The sequence below is a fragment of the Brachyhypopomus gauderio genome, unplaced genomic scaffold (genome assembly GCF_052324685.1).
Source record: "Brachyhypopomus gauderio isolate BG-103 unplaced genomic scaffold, BGAUD_0.2 sc84, whole genome shotgun sequence".
NCBI classification, from domain to species: Eukaryota; Metazoa; Chordata; class Actinopteri; order Gymnotiformes; family Hypopomidae; genus Brachyhypopomus; species Brachyhypopomus gauderio.
Genome location: NW_027506905.1, coordinates 750001 through 771461, shown reverse-complemented (window position 1 = coordinate 771461; position 21461 = coordinate 750001). Strand labels below are relative to the sequence as shown.

Here is a 21461-nt window from a genome sequence, read left to right as displayed (position 1 = left end):
GCTGTATGTAGGCACTGGAGCAGGCAGCCATTTCAACTGGAAGAAAGAAAGAAAGAAAGAAAGTGCTTTTGCATGTCGGTACCTGCTGGACACAGCTGGTCTGTTTCGGCGGTACTCAAAGACCCCAAAGCAACAAACCGAACATACTTGACTCACACACATAGAAGGTCCAACATATGCATGATTAATTTATTTGTGTTTGAGTGTGTACGTGTCGTAGGGAGAGTGTGTGTATGTGGGTGTGGTGACCCTGCTAGTGAGGTGGTGTCCTTTTCCCAGTGGAGGTGAAGGGACGGCCTGTGTGGTGGGGGCCGGGGGCAGCCCCCCAGTTTGGGCAGCCCCCCCACCCCTCCTGGAGTGTTGGACAGTCCTCCTCACACACCAAACTCCTCTTGTTCTCAGGGCCAGGTGTTTAGGAGCACAGGATTCAACCTCTCACTCAGGACCCAGATTCCCTTGGCTGTCAGAGCAGATTAGCTTATTTCGGTGTTAAAGTGGCTTGAGATTTTGGGTTTTGTCTGGTTGAGATTGGCTTTTTAACCAAATATCTACCTGTTCGCAAATTAAGACCCGTGAGATTTGGTACACTGGTACATTTCACTGGTTTCACCGGTCTGGTGTGGAATTCACATTGTGACGTGGTGACCAGCTCTCGCCCACGCTGTTGCTCTTCTGTGGTGAGGTTCTAGTCCCGCGCTGTCCGTGCCTGAGCTGTCCTGTCTCCTCTCGCACACCCAACTCTGCTCAGCAAGGGCTCGACAACCGAGCGGTTCTCCAAGATGGGTGTGTTCCTTCAGAGGCGGCACAGCCGTGGGCGGTGTGGACCAGTCGGGACTCTGTCCTGCGTAGTGTCGGGTGCGGGTAATGAGAAGCGTGCGGTGGGGGAGCGCTCTGTGTGGACAGGGCCCTACTCCGAGGTGCTTTGAGACTTCTGCTTTTGACTCACTTCTGTTTCATGTTAACATTTGGTCTTTCACACCTGTGGCCTAACTAACAGCTCAGAGGAAACGTTCACTCTCCCTCTCTGACTCCCATAATTCCTCTGTTATGGTTTTCTTTGCTGAAGAAATACGATGAAGTACAACCGTTGTGCACATACTACCCATATGGTCCATTGTGTTGTATATCCGATGATACGGGTGCATGTCTGTCATCCCACTGAGGTTTCTCACCGTCTTCAGGTTGGATGGAGATGATCTGAGTCCAAAATGTGTTGTATGAAGCTGCTCTGTTGCAGTTCTCCACCTGCGAGGTCTGTCCTGTTGGACCGACCTGAGAACACAGGAGTATTGCACATAAACTGTCAAAACCCTTTGGACATCAGTACCACCACCCCTAGTCCGAATTATCTTCAAGTAAGAGAATCCAGAGTTTATCATTTCGGTTTATTTTGCACTACTGGAGTGTTTGTAAATAATATTTTGTATTGATTTTGTCGTTAATGAATCCCCTTTTAATATATTTATTGTATTCTGTACAACCCAAAGCCACCTCTGTGAGACTGGCATTGAAACTTTGAATAAATCAAATTTTGGGGAAAATCATGAGTGGTGTTGATGTCTATCAGTAACACCTTTAAAGTGATGTGATGGTTTTTTTGTTGAGCAATAACAGACGTTGGGTTTAACTAATGGCAACACCACCAAACCAGCCTGAGTTTCACGTTAGTCTTTGGTTCAAGTGAACCTGTACATTCCAGTTCTTCACCCAATATCTCAGAGGGGAACTGTCAGGGAGTTCTTCCGACACTCATATTTGAGTTTTATTTGCACAGGGATTTTTTATTACATAAATTATGTAATAAATTCCCCATGCAAATAAACTAAATGGTTTTATTTTACCCCCTAGGGGTCATTATTTTGCTGTCTTCTACTCAAAAGAGGAAAGATTTGAAGGCGTAGCCTCTCCTTGGGTGAGCCAGTGCATTCAAGCAAATGTCTCATGCTGTGTGTATAGACCTTGATGTTGGATCTATACACATCCAAGGATCTCCAACATAGTACTTAGAAAAATCTTAATGTGTACAACCCAGTTATTTCAGCACCATCTACTGGTGCTGACAATTATTAAATGACACACTGAGGGCGAGTCACCAAGCAGACCACGAACACGTGAACACACACACCATTTTTGATGCTATTATAGACGCCAGAGAAGGTTGAAGCACGAAACGAAACGGTCCCAAAAATATTTTATTTAATCTAGATCCATCATTTCATTTTTTTTTTCTTCAGAATTCAAACACTCTTGAGAGTTTAGGATTTTGAAGTCACTTTGCAGCAGCTGAAATGGTTGTAGCACTGCGGAGTTTAGAGTTCATCCTCCAGGGGAACTTCAGCTGTCTGAAGTGACCGAGGGCCGGGGGCGTTCAGACATCTTCCTCCGGTAAGCACACAGCTGGAGAATTCCTGAAATAAAGAACAAACTCGATCTACATACTGAACATTTCAGAGGAAGAGGAGCAGAACAGGGTCTGAATGAACTCCACAGAGATACATCCATACTGTTCCCTGCCCACCACACACTTTACGCAGAGAGAAATTATGTGGGACTGGGGAGGGGGGGGGGGGAGTTACCAGCAGTCAGCGCCAAAATAAGTCCAATCCAGCCCACGATGTAGGACCACGAGAACGTCCAGTTGATGTACCGCTGGCCAAAGAAGTGAATGGTCGCCCCAGTGTAGATTGCCAAAGCTAACAGCGAAAGGAATCCTACAACATAAAACCACATCGAACACTGGAGCTCGGGCGATGATTATTATTTTAGGAGATCAGCTGGCAATTTCTGTGGTGACATAAAATAGGTATACAGAAAAAATGAAAGGCAAAAGCAAAAATGGTGTGTGCAGCTTTTCTGTGTAACTTCTAGATCTTGTTATGACTTGTAAAAAAAAATTATCTTGACTATTTTGAGAATACTGTAGGTTATAACTTATTAAGAACACATATCTCATGAATAAATTTTGTAACACCCCAAGAATCTTTAAAAATAAACATCTAAAACTAGCTCAACATTTAAATAGCGCCTATTAATTTCAGATTTAAAGACATACTCTAAAATCTATTAAATACACTTTCTCTGCAAAATATATACTGTATTTCCAAAATAACAAACGTAAAATCTCATGATCTTGCATATTTTTATAGATGCAGGAAACTAATACACACTCACACACACACACACACACACACACTTACCGGCCAGCAGTGAGGCGATGCCCCCTGACCGCACCCTCCTGTTCTTGGTGGAGGACGTGAGGGTGCCCAGGCCCAGCAGGGCGGCGACAAAGGAACTCAGCACGGACAGCAGCATGAACACACGCGTGGCATCCCAGAAGTCTGTGGGGTGGGCGGACACGGCAAGCACACTTCACAAATCTCTCAAGCAGACTAACTTTCTTGGGTGTAACCCTAGCTTTGTGTAAAGAACACTTACTGGAAATGTGTGTGAGCAAGAGAACCATTAAAACAATGTATATACACTGTCCAAGCAAGTAGATGGCTTGAACCTAGTATTACATTATTCATTTAGTAATCCAGAGAGGATACATATACATAATACATATACATGTGCTTTTGCAACAACATTCTTAGTTTGTATCCCGGTGAGCCAGAACTCTGTAGGAGTCAGAACATATCTAAAATCTTTGAGAAGCCGACGTAAAGGCTGCTGGTCACATTCCTGTCCCTATTTTACTGCCTTCTCCTCCCCCACGCTCACCGACACTCAACGTGTGGGCGTGGCATTTGCGATTGATGCAGAACCTCCAGAGGCCCTGATTGGCGAAGTTCCCGGAGTAGCGATACTGCATCCAATAGTCTGTGGCCGTGGAGACGACCAGGAGCACGAGGGCAGCCATGGCACACAGCGTGCCCCCGCCCGCCAGACCGGACATGGTGAAGGACAGGACCGGCACCGCGTCCCGCCACAACGCTCAGGGTTCTCCTGCGAGACCAAAACAGGCACAGGACAATTACGGTTTAACCCACTTCCACATCTTCTACACTGTGCTTTTAACATTTTAGTTCAGCTTTGTTTTGGCTGAAGTGACAATTTTAGAAGAGTGGATTCCATGATTGATAAATGATTTCGATTGGCTCTTTACCTCCAGGAACAGTGTGAAGCTGTTGGTTTGTTTGTAGAATAATTTTCAAAGATGTTCTTATCTATGATGTTAACTGCCCATAACCCCCTATCTTGATGTTTATAAACTCACTGTTTTCCAGAGTTGCAACCAGAGATCCTGAGACCAGTACAGCCTGAATCTCTAATTATCTCACTACTATTACCCTAAAACAGTAGGAGCCAAATCCAGTAATGAAATTAGTTGGTCTTAAAAAAAACTTTTAAAAGTTAATTTTACCCAACACCAAACTTTATAACATCAAAGAAAAGACACCTTTTAGCTTGTCCACACAGAAATCCTAGTGTAAAGACAATTTCAATAAGTGTTAAAACAAATGCCATGCTTTAATACAATGGCCCACGCAGCTACAGACCTTCACTAAACGTCTCTCATGATCAACAACCAGCAGGTGCAGTTAAACTCCCTGTACATGTTTATCTGGCCTTCAGTCAGCTGTGGGGCACATAGCCATGTTGGCCAAGCTGCTACTGTGAAATGAGTGTTGACCCCCCCCCCCCCCCCCCCCCCATTGGACGAACCTTCCAAACACTTAGCAACACCAATCTTTTTCAGATGGATAAGGTGCTATTAAATGTGAACAGCTCGGCTGCGCTCAGCGCATTTTCACCGTGCGCCTGGATTCTCACACGCGTCTGCCCTATGCTGTAAACATCGGTGTTTGGCAGATCCACTGCGCTGCGTATTACAATCCGACATTCATCTGTGAAATAAGAGGGCCATTCTCCCAGGAAGAGCATGGTGTCGGAGGCACCGAGCGCACAAACCGGGTCTTTGTGCGCCCTCCAGACACTTGTGCGCAAAGGCACGCGGGCGACGGCTCCCGCAACCCTCCCGTCCAATCACCCGATCGCCAGCCCGACGGCCGTGCCCGTGCGGACGCAGACGCCCTAAGGTCTCACGCCTTGCGAAACGTACGCCACCCCCCCCCACGAGCTCTGGTAAGAACGCTCCAGAGGACGTGTGGGCCCAGGGGTGAGCTGGGTGAAGTGGCACTCACTGTTTGGGTGGTGGTCCGCCCGGTGGTTTGGAGCTCGCTGGCGTCGGCCGACTCCCGCCGTGGTCACGCCTGCCGTCTGGTTCGCCTGTGCTGCTCGACTGGCATTGTTCTGGTCCACAATAAAGGGGGGACGATCCAGTTCAGCATGTGAGGTGTGAGGTAATCCCCCTCCTTCTCGGAGGGTCACGCCCCCTGTCTGAGGGCCACGCCCCCCGAGGGTTCCCTCACAATCACTCCAGTCTTCGGCGGGCTCTTCTTGTCTGGCCATCGCAGAAATGCCGAGCGTGACTTGTTTAATCTGTAGCCTGTGGTCCTGACCTTTGACCCCTACCCACCCCCTCACCCTATGTCTCCTCCACCCTTCCACCCTTCCAGGGACGCACCCGTGATGGACAAACTAATGTGTATACAACATGTTTAGCAAATCCTGATTGAGGAGTAGAATCAAATGTAAACACACAACTGGGGTGAAATTATATGATCGTTTTTTTTTTATTAAGACTTTCACTAATACTGTGGAAATGCACAGTTCAAAAACGACCTTCAGCTTCACAATCTGAAGCACATTTTTATTACACAATACTTAAGCACTCCAATTAGGAGGCTTGAAGAAAGCGTCTGTATTTCACTCACTCACAAGACAACTGTGTACATCAGTCTTCATAATGTACAGCACCCAGTCACCCTGAAGAAGGTTTACAAGAGTGGAAACCTGTAGCCAGATGCGGGACCAACACTTCATTCGTACGGCTGGGGCTCCTGCTGCAGACCCGAGGGTCGGGTCGGGTCAGCCCTGCCCACCAAGTTTGAAACGTCATAAAGCATCTGGTCATGAGCTGAGGTCACACGTGTTAACAGGAGGGGAATAAAAACAACGCTGGTATACGTCAGTATCGGGACTGAGGAACACATGGTCATTAGAAAAGAAAAGGGCAAAACTGATCTCAGATCAGCATTAATGGGTGATAGCTGCCATCACGACAGGCTTTATCAAATACAGCAGTCCACAAGTCCTACAGGTGAGTGCATCCTGAGCACAAGAGGCTGTAAACAACAGGTGAGTGTGTAATGACGGCCGCCACACACCAGGGGGCAGCACAGCCTGTTAACAGCAGTCCCAGCTGAGGGGCAGGAAACAGAGAGTGTTTTCACTTCCTGTTCGAACGACCCTTGCCCATTTTTGCCCCCTTGCCCATTTTCGCCCCCTTGCCGCCTCCCTTGCCCCCCTTGCCGCCTCTCTTGCCCCCTTTGCCCTTGCCGCTCTGGTCCTTCCTCTGTCCTCCTCGAAGGTCCTTCTTCATCCTCCCGTCCACGACGCGGAAGAGGCCCTTCACGCCCGGTGGGCGTGCCACTTTACGCCCCGCCCCCTTTTTGGCCACCACGTAGGTGACTTCCCTCTTCTCCTTCCCCACACCGGCCTTCTTGTAGATGCTGGAGGAAGAAGAGAGGGAGAAGAGAGGAAGAGTGAAGGAGAAGAGAGGGAGAAGAGAGGGAGAGTGAAGGAGAAGAGAGGGAGAAGAGAGGAAGAGTGAAGGAGGAGCACTTCAACACGCCACCAGGGACAGAACCAGACAACAAGTGAGAGTGACAGGAAATGTGAGTCAGAGGTGACGAGGTAGTGCGAGTGAGTCAGAGTGATGAGGTAATATGAGTGAGTCAGAGGTAACGAGGTAGTGTGAGTGAGTAACGAGGTAGTGTGAGTGAGTAACGAGGTAACGAGGTAGTGTGAGTGAGTAACGAGGTAGTGTGAGTGAGTCAGAGGTAACGAGGTAGTGTGAGCGAGTCAGAGGTGACGAGGTAGTTTGAGTGAGTAACGAGGTAACGAGGTAGTGTGAGTGAGTAACGAGGTAACGAGGTAGTGTGAGTGAGTAACGAGGTAGTGTGAGTGAGTAACGAGGTAACGAGGTAGTGTGAGTGAGTAACGAGGTAGTGTGAGTGAGTCAGAGGTAACGAGGTAGTGTGAGCGAGTCAGAGGTGACGAGGTAGTGTGAGCGAGTAACGAGGTAACGAGGTAGTGTGAGTGAGTAACGAGGTAACGAGGTAGTGTGAGTGAGTAACGAGGTAGTGTGAGTGAGTCTGAGGTAACGAGGTAGTGTGAGCGAGTCAGAGGTGACGAGGTAGTGTGAGCGAGTAACGAGGTAACGAGGTAGTGTGAGTGAGTAACGAGGTAACGAGGTAGTGTGAGTGAGTAACGAGGTAGTGTGCGCGAGTCAGAGGTAACGAGGTAGTGTGAACGAGTCAGAGGTAACGAGGTAGTGTGAGTGGGTAACGAGGTAGTGTGAGTGAGTCAGGTGATGAGGTAGTGTGAGTAACGAGGTAACAAGGTAGTGTGAGTGAGTAACGAGGTAGTGTGAGTGAGTAACGAGGTAGTGTGAGTGAGTAACGAGGTAGTGTGAGTGAGTGAGTAACGAGGTAGTGTGAGTGAGTCAGAGGTAACGAGGTAGTGTGAGTGAGTCAGAGGTAACGAGGTAGTGTGAGTGAGTGGTAATGAGGTAATGGGTCACAGGGGTGGAGGACATGACTGAGCGTGTGGGTGACGGTCAGCGCTAACGTAACAGCTGACCTTTTGAGCTGCGCCATCTTCTCCCTCTCAGAGATGTCGGCCGTGTTGACGACTGCTTCAGCCTTCTTCTTCGCCTGCTCCATCTTCTTCAGCATCTACAACATGGTGCACCGATGGTCACATGACTGCTCCACGCTGTCACATTCTCCTCTGTTTGCTCTACTCCTCTTTCGATCTTACACAACCCTCTCCCTCCCTCCCTCCCTCCCTTTATCTCCCCCTCCCTCTCTCTCACCCTCCTCTTCTTGCGAGCTTTGGCCTCTGCCAGTCTCTTGATGGGCCGGGCGTTTATCTCCCTCCACTTCTGCTTGTACTCCTCCACCATGTCCCGCGTGACGGGGACCGGCTTCTTCCTGTGCTTCCGCTCGTCATCCACCAACCAGGCCGGAACCTCGCCTACGTCCTCCGAGTGGGAGAACCTGCCAGGGGAGGGTGAGAGAACAGCCCCGTCAGCCCCGTCAGCCCCGCTCACCACCGGCCGAGCCGTGCGTGGAGAAGCCCACGGAGGCGCCCCACCTGTGGAAGGAGTTGTCCACCAGGTCCCTGCGTCTCTTCTTCGACGTGGCGATCTGAGCACCAAGGGCCAGGCCTTCAGCGTCCAGGATCCGGGCACGCTTACCTGGGCAAAACAACACGCAGGTTCACCCACCTGTACTGACTGCTACCGAGACGGAACAGCCCAAACACACACACACACACACACCCACACACACACACCCACACACACACACACACACCCACCCACACACCCCCACACACACACACCCACACACACACCCACACACACACCCACACACACACACACACAGGAAACGTGTACCAGTGAGCTACTGGAGCTAAGGCCCGTCTGTCATGAACCAGTACTGAACACACTGTTGATCTGCCCTTCTCATTTAGCAGACTGCCCCCTTGTGGCTGAATGTGCAGTTCTCCATCATGTGACAGGTGACATGAACAGGGCTACGCCACAGGGCGCCGGTGGCCGTGATACCCACTCGTCATGTGACAGGTGACATGAACAGGGCTACGCCACAGGGCGCCGGTGGCCGTGATACCCACTCGTGCTCTCAACAGGAACTACTTGGAAGTCTTCGTCCTCCTCGGGGACGTCTCCAGATCCCTTCATCTTCCCCTTCATCTTCGCTATTTCACTGCACACAAGCCAAAAGCAAAAGGTACCCGTTACATTGAAAATGCACAATGATTAATGATCCATGTTGTTCTGTATTTTTCGGTCAGTTAATATAGCCAGTCACCATCAGAAGCATTAAAGTGTATTTTAAAAGCACGAATGATGTGAAGGACAATGACATAAAATAAACGTATATATGTGACAACTGTATATTACCCTTCATCATCACTGCTGTCATCATCAGTGTCATCATCACTGTCTTCTTCATCTTTTTCTGGTCCTTCTGCTTTCTGTGAAGGTGTGGCCTCTTCCTCTTCCTCAGCAGGCTCCGCCTCCTCATTCTCCTCAGGCTTCCTCTTTTTGCCTTTACCTGAAATAAAACATTTTTGAGTAAACCAACACACACAGACAGACACAGACATTCACACACACAGACACCCACACCCACACCCACACACACACACACACACACACACACACACACACACACACACAGACCTGCAGCGTGTTTGTTGTGCAGCCAATGGCTCTGCTGTAGTTCCCTCGCTGCGTCTCCATGTCCATCCAGGTCCAACTCAGCAAAGACATCCTGAGTTCACCAACACACACACACACACACACACACACACACAACCACACACCACAAAATCAATGTGAGGAGACTAGGAGAACCCCAACATACACACACACACACACACACACACACACACACACCTTGCTGAACCACATGCTGGTCTCCTGCTCCCTCTTCTCCTCTTTGCCCTCCAGGTCCACGAGCAGGTTGTTCCTCTGCCCCTCCTCCTCCTCCTCCTCTTCCTCCACAGTGAAGGACACCCTGGAGGAACACAGGTGTGAACACGTTTATGCTCCGCTTGGTAAACCCATACGGCCTGAAGCCAGACTAACACTACAACAACACAGCAGGTGAGGTGGAGCTGAGATGAACGATGAACGGAACAGGTGCACATAAAGACAATGCAGAGCCATGGTGTGTGTGTGTGTGTGTGTGTGTGTGTGTTACGCACTTTTTCTTAGGCATCTTCTTCTTCAGCTGTTTCATGTTCTCCTCGATCTCTTCCAGGTCGTCCTGGTCCAGGTCCGACGCCAGGGAGACGTTGTCACTCTCCGACTCCGAGATGTGGACGTCCTCCTCGCCCCCGTCCTCCACCATTGCGTCTGCTCCCTTCATATCGCCCATGGTTACCGCATCCAGGGCCTGCAGAGTGGGGTTACCTTGGTTACAGAACTTCACCCAGGCAACAGCAGCACTATCACTGCGCTCCATCTTCCTAACGTCCGAACTTCGAGTCTCTGAGCGTACGATTAGCAGAACCTCCTGGCAGACGGTACCTTGGCTTTCTTGATGGCGGTGAGGGAGAACATGTTGGAGTCTCCAGGGTCAGCGATGGAGACGGCGGGCAGGTCCATCTTCAACTCCACCCTCTCTCTCTGCTTCCGCCGCTCCTTCAACAGCTTCTTCTTCTTACTGCGTGTAAACGAGGAGAAAAACAGGATCAGAATCAACCAATAAGTGAGAATCGGAGCCCGTCACTTCATGCTAAGTGTAAACAAGTTGGGTACACAATTTAAATAAATAAACAACATAAACTCATAAATAAAAGAACAAAAAACACCTTTATTGTGGTGTTCATTTTTTTAAATACCGTTTTAGTTCTGCAATCTCTTTCGCTTTCAACTCGGCCAACTTCATCTCCATCTCCTCTTCCTCGTCGTCACCATCATCGTCTTCCTCCTTCTCCTTCTGTTTTGTTTCTTTGCTCTTGCTTCTCTTCTCAGTGTCACTCTCATCCTCACTTGAGCTAAGACTGAACCAAGAGACATGCACCCTCACTGCCTGCTGTGTTCGAGAGAGCCACCATCGCTCCGTCCCACACGCTCATGTATTCGGAGGGTCTCCTGCTCTACACGTGGAGTGTGCTGAATTTAAGCTGTTGTTTAATTATGCCATTTCGGACGCAGCCCACGTTTCTAGACACTGACCTGATTTGTTGGTCAAACTGCTTGGTATCCTGCTTCAGTTTCCTGGCCACAAACCTCCTCAGCTTTGATCTCCATGACAGCAACAGACTAAAGACCAAAGCGGAGGAAGAAACTTTACATCCAATGTCACAGAAATTGAGACAGTACACAGAACTTCAGCCCCGTCTCCTGAAGACTCACCGGAGTTCCTTCCTCCCAAGAACCTTGATATCTCTGCAGCATTCTTTAACCTCAGCTGAGGTCGCTGTGTGGGACTCCAGCTCAGGGCTGTCAAAGGTGATCTACAACAGCCAAAGAGAATTTGATTCTGTTGTTCATACAGAACATTACATAGTTTGTAAATTACACACATCTACTCAAGCAACATTCTTACTATAAATGGATTAGTATTGTCTAATAAAAATAGTGCCTTTTCCCTCTCTGATCTGTTGAATGATTCATTTGTACAAATTATGCAAAGAACTCTGAAGTGTTAAATGAATGAGGTGTGCTTAAAAGTGATTTACTTCGTCAGCACGTGGCAGACACTCTGATTCAGACTGCCACGCATTTTAGTAACAGTGCGTGTGACTCTGAGAGTCTAAGCCAAGACCTTGTAGCCAGCACCTTACTCTACAACCTGAGCTACAGAAGCAAAACGGAACAGACATTTTGATTTCTATACCTCACCGGTTTTAATTTCTATACCTCATTGGCTTTGCTCAAGAAGTCCACTGGATTCTCTGCCCGTAAAAACTCAGTGACCGAGAAAGTGTGATACAGTGTCAGGTCACCATCATCGTAGCCTTCTGCCTGTTGAACACACATGCACACACGGGGGTCAGTAAAACGGCTTCAGGCCATTCTCTCCCCGTGTACTCCCAGTGCAGACACTCACTCTGGGCTTCTTTGATGTGACCAGCTCCCTCACGGTCTTCACTTGAACTTCTACCTCCTTGAAGGCGTGCTTGGGGTCAAAGAATTTGTTATCGATTTTGTCTGGAGCCAGAAACCCTGCGGTGGAAAATGTTGCGTGTTGTCACAAATGTAGGCAAGAGGCGGGTATTTAAGAGACGTAACAAAAGGACAGTAACTGTACCCTGGCAGACGACAAAGATCTCGGCAGACTCATTACGGGAGGCCTGGGGCTTGGTGGCTTGGACCTTTTTGAAGAACTGCTGGAAGATCCACATCAGGGGCTGGTAGTCCTTGGAGCGAAAGACTTTTGTGACAAAAGTTCCACCTTTCAAGAGAAACTCGCAAGCGAGCTTCAGTGCCATGAGGGTGAGGTGAGCTGAGGAACAGAACCGAAACCAAAACATGATTCCCCAAAACAGAACCACAAATAAAGCCCCATCTCCATAACCCGACTAAAACCCAAACTCCTTGGCGGGTCCTTGGTACCCTGAGAGAAGGCGTCGTGCTGCCAGTTGGCTCCCACGTTGGGCGCTCCATCGTTGAGCACCACATCCGCTTTCCATGTCTGCAGCTCTTTCCTGAGAGCCTATTGGGTAGAGACATGTCAATCAAAAATTCGATCCAGTGAAAAACCTAGTAAGGCAGTGGGAGGTGGCAGGTACCAGATGCCACGCCCACCTGTTTGCATTTTTCTGTTGTGATGTCCTCCTGCAGTGTGATTACATTGGGGATGGGTCTGATGGGGACCAGGTCCACACCTGCTCATGAGAACATGGGAGGTAAGACAACAATATGTTGGCAAACATCTTGGTGACTGAATTACAACTCTGCTTTAATGTAGTTTACACTCACCAATGATGAGACTGGACACGGGCATAAACTTGGACGCAACCTGCAGCCTGTGTGATGGTCAAACAACAAGCAAGTAAATGATCACGTCAGACAGCATTGGTGTATTTTGGAATTGAACTGCACTCGTGCTTCACTTCTTACACCTGACAGATCTAACAACTCACCATCCCCCTGGAGCTGCACAAAGGTCCACCAGAGCCCTGGCTTTCTGCAGAAACTGGAATTTACGATTGAGCTGAATGAGCTTAAAAGATGATCGGGATCTATAGCCTAAAAAAGAGTAAATAAGACCAATATTCAATTGCTGTAAACACACCCTTAAAGAATCAAATGAATCACTGGACATGTATACCATTTCAAACTGTTCAGTAGAAGACTGGCTAAAGTAGTCCGTCATTAAATCGATACTTTGATGCTTTAATGTAATTAGCGAGACTTTTATTTTGACAGGTGAATGATGAAACCAAGTTAAAGGTAGCTAGTGATGACCAGCTACGTAGCGATATCTTATTTTTCATGACCAGTTAGCTACATTAACATATAGTAAACGTGTAGTTCACCAACCGAAAACATACCCAGATATGTTTCTAAAGTACCTCTACAAGTACTCCACGTACCTCTACAAGTACCCCACGTACCTCTACAAGTACCCCACGTACCTCTACAAGTACCCCACGTACCTCTACAAGTACTCCACGTACCTCTACAAGTACCCCACGTACCTCTACAAGTACCCCACATACCTCTACAAGTACTCCATGTACCTCTAAGTCCTCCACGTACCTCTACAAGTACTCCATGTACCTATAAGTACTCCATGTACCTATAAGTACTCCATGTACCTATAAGTACTCCATGTACCTCTATAAGTACTCCATGTACCTCTATAAGTACTCCATGTACCTCTATAAGTACTCCATGTACCTCTATAAGTACTCTATAAATACTCTATAAGTACTCCATACTTGCCAGTTTTATGGCGAACTTGTTGTCAGAAAACCAAATATTGGTGGTTGATCCATCTTCACTGCTAGCTAGTGAGCTAACCTCGTTAGCCATCTACCGTTCACCTTACAGCGGTAAAACACAGTTTCTCAGTGTGTCTCGGTTTTCACCAGCTTACCCGTTTCCTTTGCCAAATGATAAAATTTGTCTTTTCGGGTCTTTCCAACTTTGAGTTTTTTGCCCATATTTTCTGTATAGTTTGTTCAGGCGACACGTTCAGCGTGAAGTTCGGCGCTCGTGCGGGGCTCGTGCAGGCAGCGCGTGCGTGTTCCTGCGGCGCAGGATTCAGACGTCAGCCCCCTTCTACCTCCAACACCGCTGGGGTGTCTCGAGCAAATATTAGCTTTTAATATTAGTTCGGCATAAATCACAACGCGTCTGAAACGCGTTACGAGGGGAAAATGTGGTTATATGTATAATGTATTTCCCTCCTGGTATGTGTAAACAGAGTGTCGTCATCAAAGATGGACGGAAGTTGGGAGCGGGGCGCAGAAGTCTCCAGATCAACATGGCGGCGTACGTGAGGGTGTGGGTCGCGTACAGGCGCGCGTGTCGGACCGGGACCGGTGTCGCTAGGACCTGCGCTGGGACGGTCGCTGCACACACTAACGGCTTCCTCCCCCGCGGGGCCCTCGGCCGGGCCGGATTTTTCGCAAGCCGCTCGTATTCGTGTGGTTCTGGCAGTTCTGGTGGCAGTTCTGGTACCGTGACGCTCAGATCGGACCGGCAGACGGACCTCAGGACATGGACACGGTGGACACGGGTCTCCGGGGCGTCCTCCCCCGGGTCGGTCATGAGTTGTGACCAGAGGAGGTATATGTTTGGTAACAGGACCAGCGGCGGGTCGGGAGAGGACGGGTCTGAAGGTGCAGGTTCTGCTGGAGATGGAGCAGATGGAGGAGATGGAGGCGCCTACGTCCCCCCGCAGATGACCGCTTTGACTCCCATGATGGTCCCTGAGGTGTTTCCTAACGTCCCACTTATTGCTGTGACCAGAAATCCAGTTTTTCCACGTTTCATCAAGATCATTGAGGTAACCACACAGATAAACTACAGTTAGTTAGCTAAGAAAGTCATGAACACATCTCCAGATCTGAAATTGAATTAATGTCATACGAATGTAGCTGGCGTGTATTTGAGTGGTGGCATGGCCATTCCTTTATTTACTGTTTTATCTATTTAGCTTTGTTGTTTTAATTGCAAAGTGTATGCAGTTATTTGAGCTGAATATAAATAGTGTAATTGTATAACTATGTTTTATTTTGGTACATTCACAATGAACATATTTGCCATGGTGGTTCAAGTTCTAACTGGGTGGTTCATCATTTGCTGAACACCGTTTGTCTGCTAAATTGTCCCATCCCCCATAATCTTGGTATACTATATTAATTTTTTTGTATTATAGCAGAAAATGTGCATATTCTTTCAGCAGTGTGGACCTCTGGGGGAAGAAATCCTTCACACAGCTACATATTCAGAAACTAAACAGTTGATGAAGTAAAATGCACATACTTGGGAATATAAAAAAATATTATATACACTATCTACAGGTGAAGAATAAGTATCTTATGGATCTACTGAGGAGAAAAGTTCGCCTGGCTCAGCCCTACGCTGGTGTTTTTCTGAAGAAGGACGATAAGTAAGAATCAGTGAGATAAAGGGGCATGTAAGGTTACTGGGTTGATGTGTGGTTTAACTGATGCTCTTTTGGCCACTCCCCCCATTTGGTCACACCCCTTTTCCTGTCCCTTCTCAGCGAAGAGTCCGATGTGGTGGAGAATTTGGATGCAATCTACAACACGGGGACATTTGTTCAGATCCACGAGATGCAAGACCTCGGTGACAAACTCCGTATGATAGTGATGGGACACAGAAGGTAACAAGTCTGACTTGCACAGAATCAACTCATGAAAGAAACATACGCTCTTGAAGATGTTCTCCAAGTTTCTTGGAACTATCTCCAAATGCACCTTAGGTAGGGAATAATAATAATAATAACATTCCCTCATGTCTGTGTAGAATTCGGATTACCAAGCAGCTGGATGTGGAGGCAGAGGAGGCAGCTCTGGAGTACGAGGGGGAGCAGGCCAGGGGGGAGCAGGCCAGGGGGGGGGAGGCCAGGGGGGGGGAGGCCAGGGGGGAGGAGGTCAAGGCCCCCCGGCGGAAGCTGAAGCGCACGCACAAGGACCCGTCCTCGCTAGCTGCCGCCATGGCAGAGAGGGTGCAGGAGGCGGAGCTTACGGCGGAGGCGGAGCCTCTGCCCACCCCCAGCTCAGTTCTCATGGTGGAGGTCGACAATGTCATACACGAAGAGTTCCAGGTGACCGAGGAGGTCAAGGTGCGCACCCCCTGCTGCAGGGCCCGTATTGAATTTGTACAGTATGACGTCTTGGTCCATTTAGCTTTGGTATGACTGGCCTCTCGTCTTCATGCAGGCCCTCACCGCAGAGATTGTTAAAACCATCCGTGACATCATCGCTTTGAACCCTCTCTACAGGTAACGTTGGACATTTATCCTATTGGCAATAATACCCTACTTGGTTAAATACACACAATATTCTGTTGTTGTTTTGGCACTTTTAATTTGAAATACTTTAAAAAAAATGAAATTAAAATATTGAAAAATTGAATCAGGTGTCGACTGCACATTCAAGTGCTGAATATTATACCGAGTCCAGGTGCTGTGATATTTCTAGCATTTGCTATAGGAAAACGGTGTTAGTGTGTGTATTGCATATCTTGTTTCTGTCTACAGGGAATCTGTTCTGCAAATGATGCAGGCTGGACAGAGAGTAGTGGACAATCCCATCTACCTGAGTGACATGGGGGCCGCTCTAACTGGGGCAGAGTCGCACGAACTACAGGACGTTCTGGAAGAAACCAACGTAAGTTCCCGAGCAAAGAGCCTACTGACTTCCTCCGCAACCCTGAAGATGTTTGACATGTGCGTTGGCCTTTCAGATACCCAAGCGACTGTACAAGGCCCTCTCCCTGCTGAAGAAGGAATTTGAACTGAGTAAACTACAGCAGCGTCTTGGCAGGGAGGTGAGTACGTCAGATTACGCCGCTCAGCCTGGTCACAGGATTAGGGCTCATAGTAATCCGTATTGGGATTGATCCATATAAGGAGGTTTACTCCACTCAGCACGGGGTGCTGGAATGTTTCTTTTATCTAAAGATTGCTGGAGACTGGACTGGACACGCGTCAGCATACTTTCATTTTGTAATCTAATATCCAGTGTTTTTTCTTTTACCAAAAAATGACATTTAAAGAGAAAAGCAGTTGGTCAAGAAATCAAGAAGCACTGATGTTAAAAGCGTATTGTCATGGTTAATTGCAATAACAATTGGTGGAATTATCTGACTGGTTTCAATGGCACATGTCACGTCCCTGTAGGTGGAGGAGAAGATCAAACAAACCCACAGGAAGTATCTGCTGCAGGAGCAGCTGAAGATCATCAAGAAGGAGCTGGGGCTGGAGAAGGAGGACAAGGATGCCATAGAGGAGAAGTTCCGCGAGAGGCTGAAGGAACGAACGGTGCCCGACCACGTCATGGAGGTCATCAACGAGGAGCTCAACAAACTGGGTCTGCTGGACAACCACTCGTCAGAGTTCAAGTGAGTTTTATTCATTTATTTATTTACAGATGGTATTACTAATTTGTCCTGGCCTTAATCGTTTCTTTTGTTTTGTCCAGCGTGACGAGGAACTACCTAGACTGGTTGACCTCCATGCCATGGGGCACCAACAGTACGGAGAACCTGGAGCTGTCTCGAGCCAGAGAGGTCCTGGAGGAGGATCATTATGGGATGGAAGACGTGAAGAAGCGCATTCTCGTAAGCCGGTTAATGAAGCGTGCTTCCTTTCTGTGGAGTTCAGCGCAGCAGCGAAGCTGTTGGGGAGTCGTCGTGAGGAACCTGCCCTGGTTCAGCCAGCGTTGTTTCCCCGCAGGAGTTCATAGCCGTCAGCCAGCTGAAAGGAAGCACGCAGGGGAAGATCCTGTGTTTCTACGGGCCACCCGGCGTGGGGAAGACCTCCATCGCCCGCTCCATCGCCAGGGCGCTCAACCGCGAGTACTTCCGCTTCAGCGTGGGCGGGATGACGGATGTGGCTGAAATCAAGGGTCACAGGTGATTACTGTGTAACTGACCAGTTACTGAGCACAGGCTTGCTTAATAGTGGGAACTCCTCATATGGCTTTTGTTCCCTGTAGGAGGACTTATGTTGGAGCGATGCCTGGAAAAATTATTCAGTGTCTGAAGAAGACGAAGACGGAGAACCCACTGGTTCTCATCGACGAGGCGGGTTTCAGACGCCGAGGGCTCACAGCTGTGACTTTGGCTCTACTTTATCAGTCCATGTTACAATTCATGACCCTTTTTATAACCCCTCCCCAAAACAGGTGGATAAGATAGGACGGGGTTACCAAGGTGATCCATCTTCTGCTCTTCTGGAACTTTTGGATCCAGAACAGAATGCAAATTTCCTGGACCACTATCTGGACGTGCCTGTGGACCTGTCCAAGGTATTCTGGCAGGGTTACTTTCAGTACACCAGTCTCTAATTTACGTTCGTTAGAAGACTTTCGGTTCCATTATTCCATGGTCTTCTGTGGTTTCTCCCCAGGTTCTCTTTATTTGTACTGCCAATGTTACTGACACTATTCCAGAACCTTTGAGAGACCGAATGGAAATGATTAATGTGTCTGGTTATGTAGCTCAGGAGAAGCTGGCCATTGCGGAGGTAACAACCCCTTCATATGGCTCATAAACTCTTTTAGTACCATGCCACATTGGCACCAGCCTGGTTAGTAATGTCCCTCTCTGCAGAGGTACCTGGTGCCCCAGTTGCGAACCCTCTGTGGTTTGGATGAGCTCAAGACCACCATCTCCACTGAGGCCCTAAATGTTCTCATCAGACAGTACTGCAGGGAGAGTGGGGTCAGAAACCTCCAGAAGCAGGTGGAGAAGGTCAGTACTGTTCTGTTGGCCCACACTACAAAAAATACTAAGAGAATAAGAGCATATATACACGAAAAGTGTTTGTGATGATCCATTAACATATGCAGCTGCGTTACTTATTTTGAGTAATCTTATCAACTTGTCTTGCATGGTTGGTACGCAGCTTGAGCTAATTAAATATGACTTTCCCCTTTATTTCTTTGAGATGTTTTTGGTTGTCCTAACTGTAATTCTGTTTTTGCGCTCTTCACATTCTTGGGATCTGGCAGGTGTTCCGTAAGGCAGCGTTCCGCATCGTCAGCACTGAGGAGACGTCAGTAAACATAACAGCCGAGAACCTGCAGGACTACGTGGGCAAACCCCTCTTCACAGTGGACCGCATGTATGATGTCACGCCACCTGGGGTGGTCATGGGCCTTGCATGGACAGCTATGGGTAAGAGGATAGAAGAAATGCCCCAGTGAAGAGGTGTACCAGAGTCGAATGACTAGTTTCCTCATACACAAGTGTAATCTTTTACTAATAGGTCTCAATATGTTAACAAAATATTCAGACAACATGATTAAATGGTAGACAATTATGGTGATTCTTGGTCTGATGGAATTACCCCCAATATATGTGGAATGTAAGGTACTAAACCTTTTGTGAGCACAAAGTAATACTTTTAACACTATTATTAGTGGTGCTTATTATTAATTTGTGAATGTCACTTACGTTAAATAACGTGCTGTAGTTTTATTGAATTATTTAACCCTAACCAGGCAGAACTGAGCCACGATCACCTCGTCCCTCACCGGTCCTCCCCTCTCTCCTCAGGTGGCTCCACCCTGTTCATCGAGACGTCTCTGAGGCGTCCGAGGGGCTCGCAGGGGAAAGATGGCCCAGCCGAGGGCTCCCTGGAGGTCACGGGGCAGCTGGGAGACGTGATGAAGGAGAGCGCCAAGATCGCCTACACGTTCGCCCGCTCTTTCCTCATGAAGCATCAGCCGGAGAACGACTTCCTCGTGAGCTCACACCTGCACCTGCACGTGCCTGAGGTAACGATGGAGTGAAAACAAGCACAAACCTTTCCCCCTTTAACTCCTTTTAATGATCGTCACATCCTTATAGGTTGCTGGAGCTAAACAATATATTGTTAATGCTGGTTTCCAAATGTATGTGAAACTACACGTATAAGTTTTGATGATGATGATGATGGATGGATTTGATTTACCCATCATCACTCGTTAGACTGGCCCGCTGCACACGGCTTTTCCATGAATGTTCCTGTTTTATGACAGGGTGCAACCCCGAAAGACGGACCGAGTGCTGGTTGTACCATCGTTACGGCTCTGCTGTCCTTGGCCACAAACCAACCAGTGCGACAGAATGTGGCCATGACAGGAGAGGTGTCCCTGACTGGGAAGATCCTGCCTGTGGGCGGCATCAAGGAGAAAACCATTGCTGTGAGTTTGTTTGATTTTTGAGTGGAGTTGAGGTACATTGGTATTTTCTACGCACCCACTGTATATAGTTGATGTAGATGACTTCTGACATACTTCAGTGGCTTTGCTTCATAATTTTAGTGTTGTAAAATATCTACACTCACCGGCCACTTTATTAGATACATCTGTCCAACTGCTCATTAAAGCAAATATCAAATCAGCCAATCACATGGCAGCAACTCAATGCATATAGACATGTAGACATGGCCAAGATGATCTGCTGCAGTTCAAACTGAGCATCAGAATGGGGAAGAAAGGTGATTTAAGTGACTTTAACGTGGCATGATTGTTGGTGCCAGACAGGCTGGTCTGAGTATTTCAGAAACTGCTGATCTACTGGGATTTTCACACACAACCATCTCTAGGGTTTACAGAGAATGGTCAGAAAAAGAGAAAATATCCAGAGTGGCAGTTCTGTGGGCGCAAATGCCTTGTTGATGCCAGAGGTCAGAGGAGAATGGCCAGACTGGTTCAATCTGATAGAACGGCAACAGTAACTCAAATAACCAGTAGTTACAACCGAGGCATGCAGAAGAGCATCTCTGAACACACAACACGTAGAACCTTGAGACAGATGGGCTACAGCAGAAGACCACACCAGGTGTCACTCCTGTCAGCTAAGAACAGGAAACTGAGGCTACAATTCACAGGTTCACCAAAATTCCACAATAGAAGATTGGAAAAATGTTGCCTGGTCTGATGAGTCTCGATTTCTGCTACGACATTCAGATGGCAGGGTCAGAATTTGGCATCAACAACATGAAGGCATGAAACCATCCTGCCTTGTATCAACGGTTCAGGCTGGTGGTGGTGCAATGGTGTGGGGGATATTTTCCTTTCACACTTTGGGCCCTCTAGTACCAATTGAGCATCGTGTCAATGTCACAGCCTACCTGAGTATTGTTGCTGACTAGCAAGGTGTACCTAATAATAAAGTGGCCAGTGAGAGTATATCTGCTATTGATAGGTTATTATTATACATTTTAATTGTTCATGTATTTTCATATAGTTGTTCATGTCTTTACACAGGCAAAGAGAGCTGGTGTTAACTGCATTATCCTCCCTGCTGAAAATAAGAAGGACTTCTCAGACTTAGCAGAGTACATCACAGAAGGCCTGGAGGTGCACTTTGTTGAACATTACGAGGAGATCTTCAAGACTGTGTTTCCAGGACATTGAGCATCATTCCTATATTAATTTTATTATTAAATTTATTAGATGTAAAATTACAAATGAATGTCTTCAAGAAAGTTCCGGCATACAGAAACACAGACACCAAAGTGTCTTGTACTACGGACCCATTAAAGCCGGTGCGTCCTTATAAGGGGCAGCTGATCACAGATCTTCACTGTAATGACACCAGCGTCAGGAGGGACCGCAGTGCTGCCTTTACACCACTACCCTCTTCAGAACCGCTTTGC

The 21461-nt window shown here is 47.9% G+C and overlaps 3 protein-coding genes across 5 annotated transcripts in view; 1 reads left to right on the top strand and 2 right to left on the bottom strand.

Annotated features, from left to right (window-relative positions):
* Positions 1 to 2174: 2174 nt before the first annotated feature.
* Positions 2175 to 5414, bottom strand: lim2.2 (lens intrinsic membrane protein 2.2). Of its 2 annotated transcripts, none has more exons than XM_076991653.1 (5): positions 5145 to 5414; positions 3721 to 3954; positions 3198 to 3338; positions 2577 to 2711; positions 2175 to 2408 (listed from the first exon to the last, which is right to left on the bottom strand). In XM_076991653.1, the coding sequence occupies exons 2-5, from the start codon at positions 3893 to 3895 to the stop codon at positions 2335 to 2337; spliced, it is 525 nt and encodes a 174-aa protein (XP_076847768.1). In that variant the 5' UTR covers positions 3896 to 3954; positions 5145 to 5414; the 3' UTR covers positions 2175 to 2334. The 2 variants fall into 2 exon arrangements, with proteins under 2 accessions (XP_076847768.1, XP_076847767.1); XM_076991652.1 differs by having other exon boundaries at positions 3721 to 3945; positions 5145 to 5411.
* A 198-nt stretch (positions 5415 to 5612) lies between these two features.
* On the bottom strand, positions 5613 to 13877 carry ftsj3 (FtsJ RNA 2'-O-methyltransferase 3). The gene is made up of 21 exons (XM_076991657.1): positions 13713 to 13877; positions 12754 to 12859; positions 12590 to 12636; positions 12416 to 12495; positions 12224 to 12323; positions 11919 to 12113; positions 11718 to 11833; positions 11528 to 11632; positions 11021 to 11121; positions 10841 to 10927; positions 10504 to 10665; positions 10190 to 10325; positions 9865 to 10055; positions 9554 to 9674; positions 9338 to 9428; positions 9056 to 9209; positions 8767 to 8858; positions 8224 to 8326; positions 7943 to 8126; positions 7708 to 7802; positions 5613 to 6575 (listed from the first exon to the last, which is right to left on the bottom strand). The coding sequence occupies exons 1-21, from the start codon at positions 13777 to 13779 to the stop codon at positions 6293 to 6295; spliced, it is 2616 nt and encodes an 871-aa protein (XP_076847772.1). The 5' UTR covers positions 13780 to 13877; the 3' UTR covers positions 5613 to 6292.
* Positions 13878 to 13997: 120 nt separating this feature from the next.
* Positions 13998 to 21461, top strand: part of lonp1 (lon peptidase 1, mitochondrial) — an 8124-nt gene continuing 660 nt past the window's right edge. Inside the window, exons 1-19 of one of the 2 annotated variants that reach the window (XM_076991661.1) lie at positions 13998 to 14627; positions 15145 to 15233; positions 15351 to 15470; positions 15614 to 15664; positions 15701 to 15932; positions 16030 to 16091; positions 16350 to 16479; positions 16556 to 16639; positions 16992 to 17212; positions 17293 to 17431; positions 17547 to 17725; positions 17809 to 17896; positions 17998 to 18120; positions 18222 to 18338; positions 18425 to 18565; positions 18826 to 18991; positions 19373 to 19593; positions 19837 to 20001; positions 21070 to 21461. The exon at positions 21070 to 21461 is cut by the window's right edge and continues 660 nt beyond it. In XM_076991661.1, coding sequence (XP_076847776.1) covers positions 14013 to 14627; positions 15145 to 15233; positions 15351 to 15470; positions 15614 to 15664; positions 15701 to 15932; positions 16030 to 16091; positions 16350 to 16479; positions 16556 to 16639; positions 16992 to 17212; positions 17293 to 17431; positions 17547 to 17725; positions 17809 to 17896; positions 17998 to 18120; positions 18222 to 18338; positions 18425 to 18565; positions 18826 to 18991; positions 19373 to 19593; positions 19837 to 20001; positions 21070 to 21219 — 3093 coding nt within the window. In that variant the 5' untranslated portion in view covers positions 13998 to 14012 and the 3' untranslated portion in view covers positions 21220 to 21461. The other variant, XM_076991660.1, reaches the window with a different exon arrangement.

Bases quoted from the DNA above. Each gene is read 5' to 3' on its own strand.
- lim2.2 (XM_076991653.1), bottom strand. From the start codon at position 3,895: ATGTCCGGTCTGGCGGGCGGGGGCACGCTGTGTGCCATGGCTGCCCTC. The intron at 3,339-3,720 runs GTGAGCGTGGGG...CCCACCCCACAG, and splicing joins CGCCCACACGTTGAGTGTCG to ACTTCTGGGATGCCACGCGT. The intron at 2,409-2,576 runs GTAACTCCCCCC...TCTTTATTTCAG, and splicing joins TATTTTGGCGCTGACTGCTG to GAATTCTCCAGCTGTGTGCT.
- ftsj3 (XM_076991657.1), bottom strand. From the start codon at position 13,779: ATGGGCAAAAAACTCAAAGTTGGAAAGACCCGAAAAGACAAATTTTAT. The intron at 7,803-7,942 runs GTGAGAGAGAGG...ACCATGTTGTAG, and splicing joins AAGCTCGCAAGAAGAGGAGG to ATGCTGAAGAAGATGGAGCA. The intron at 6,576-7,707 runs GTCAGCTGTTAC...TTCTTCCTCCAG, and splicing joins AAGATGGCGCAGCTCAAAAG to CATCTACAAGAAGGCCGGTG.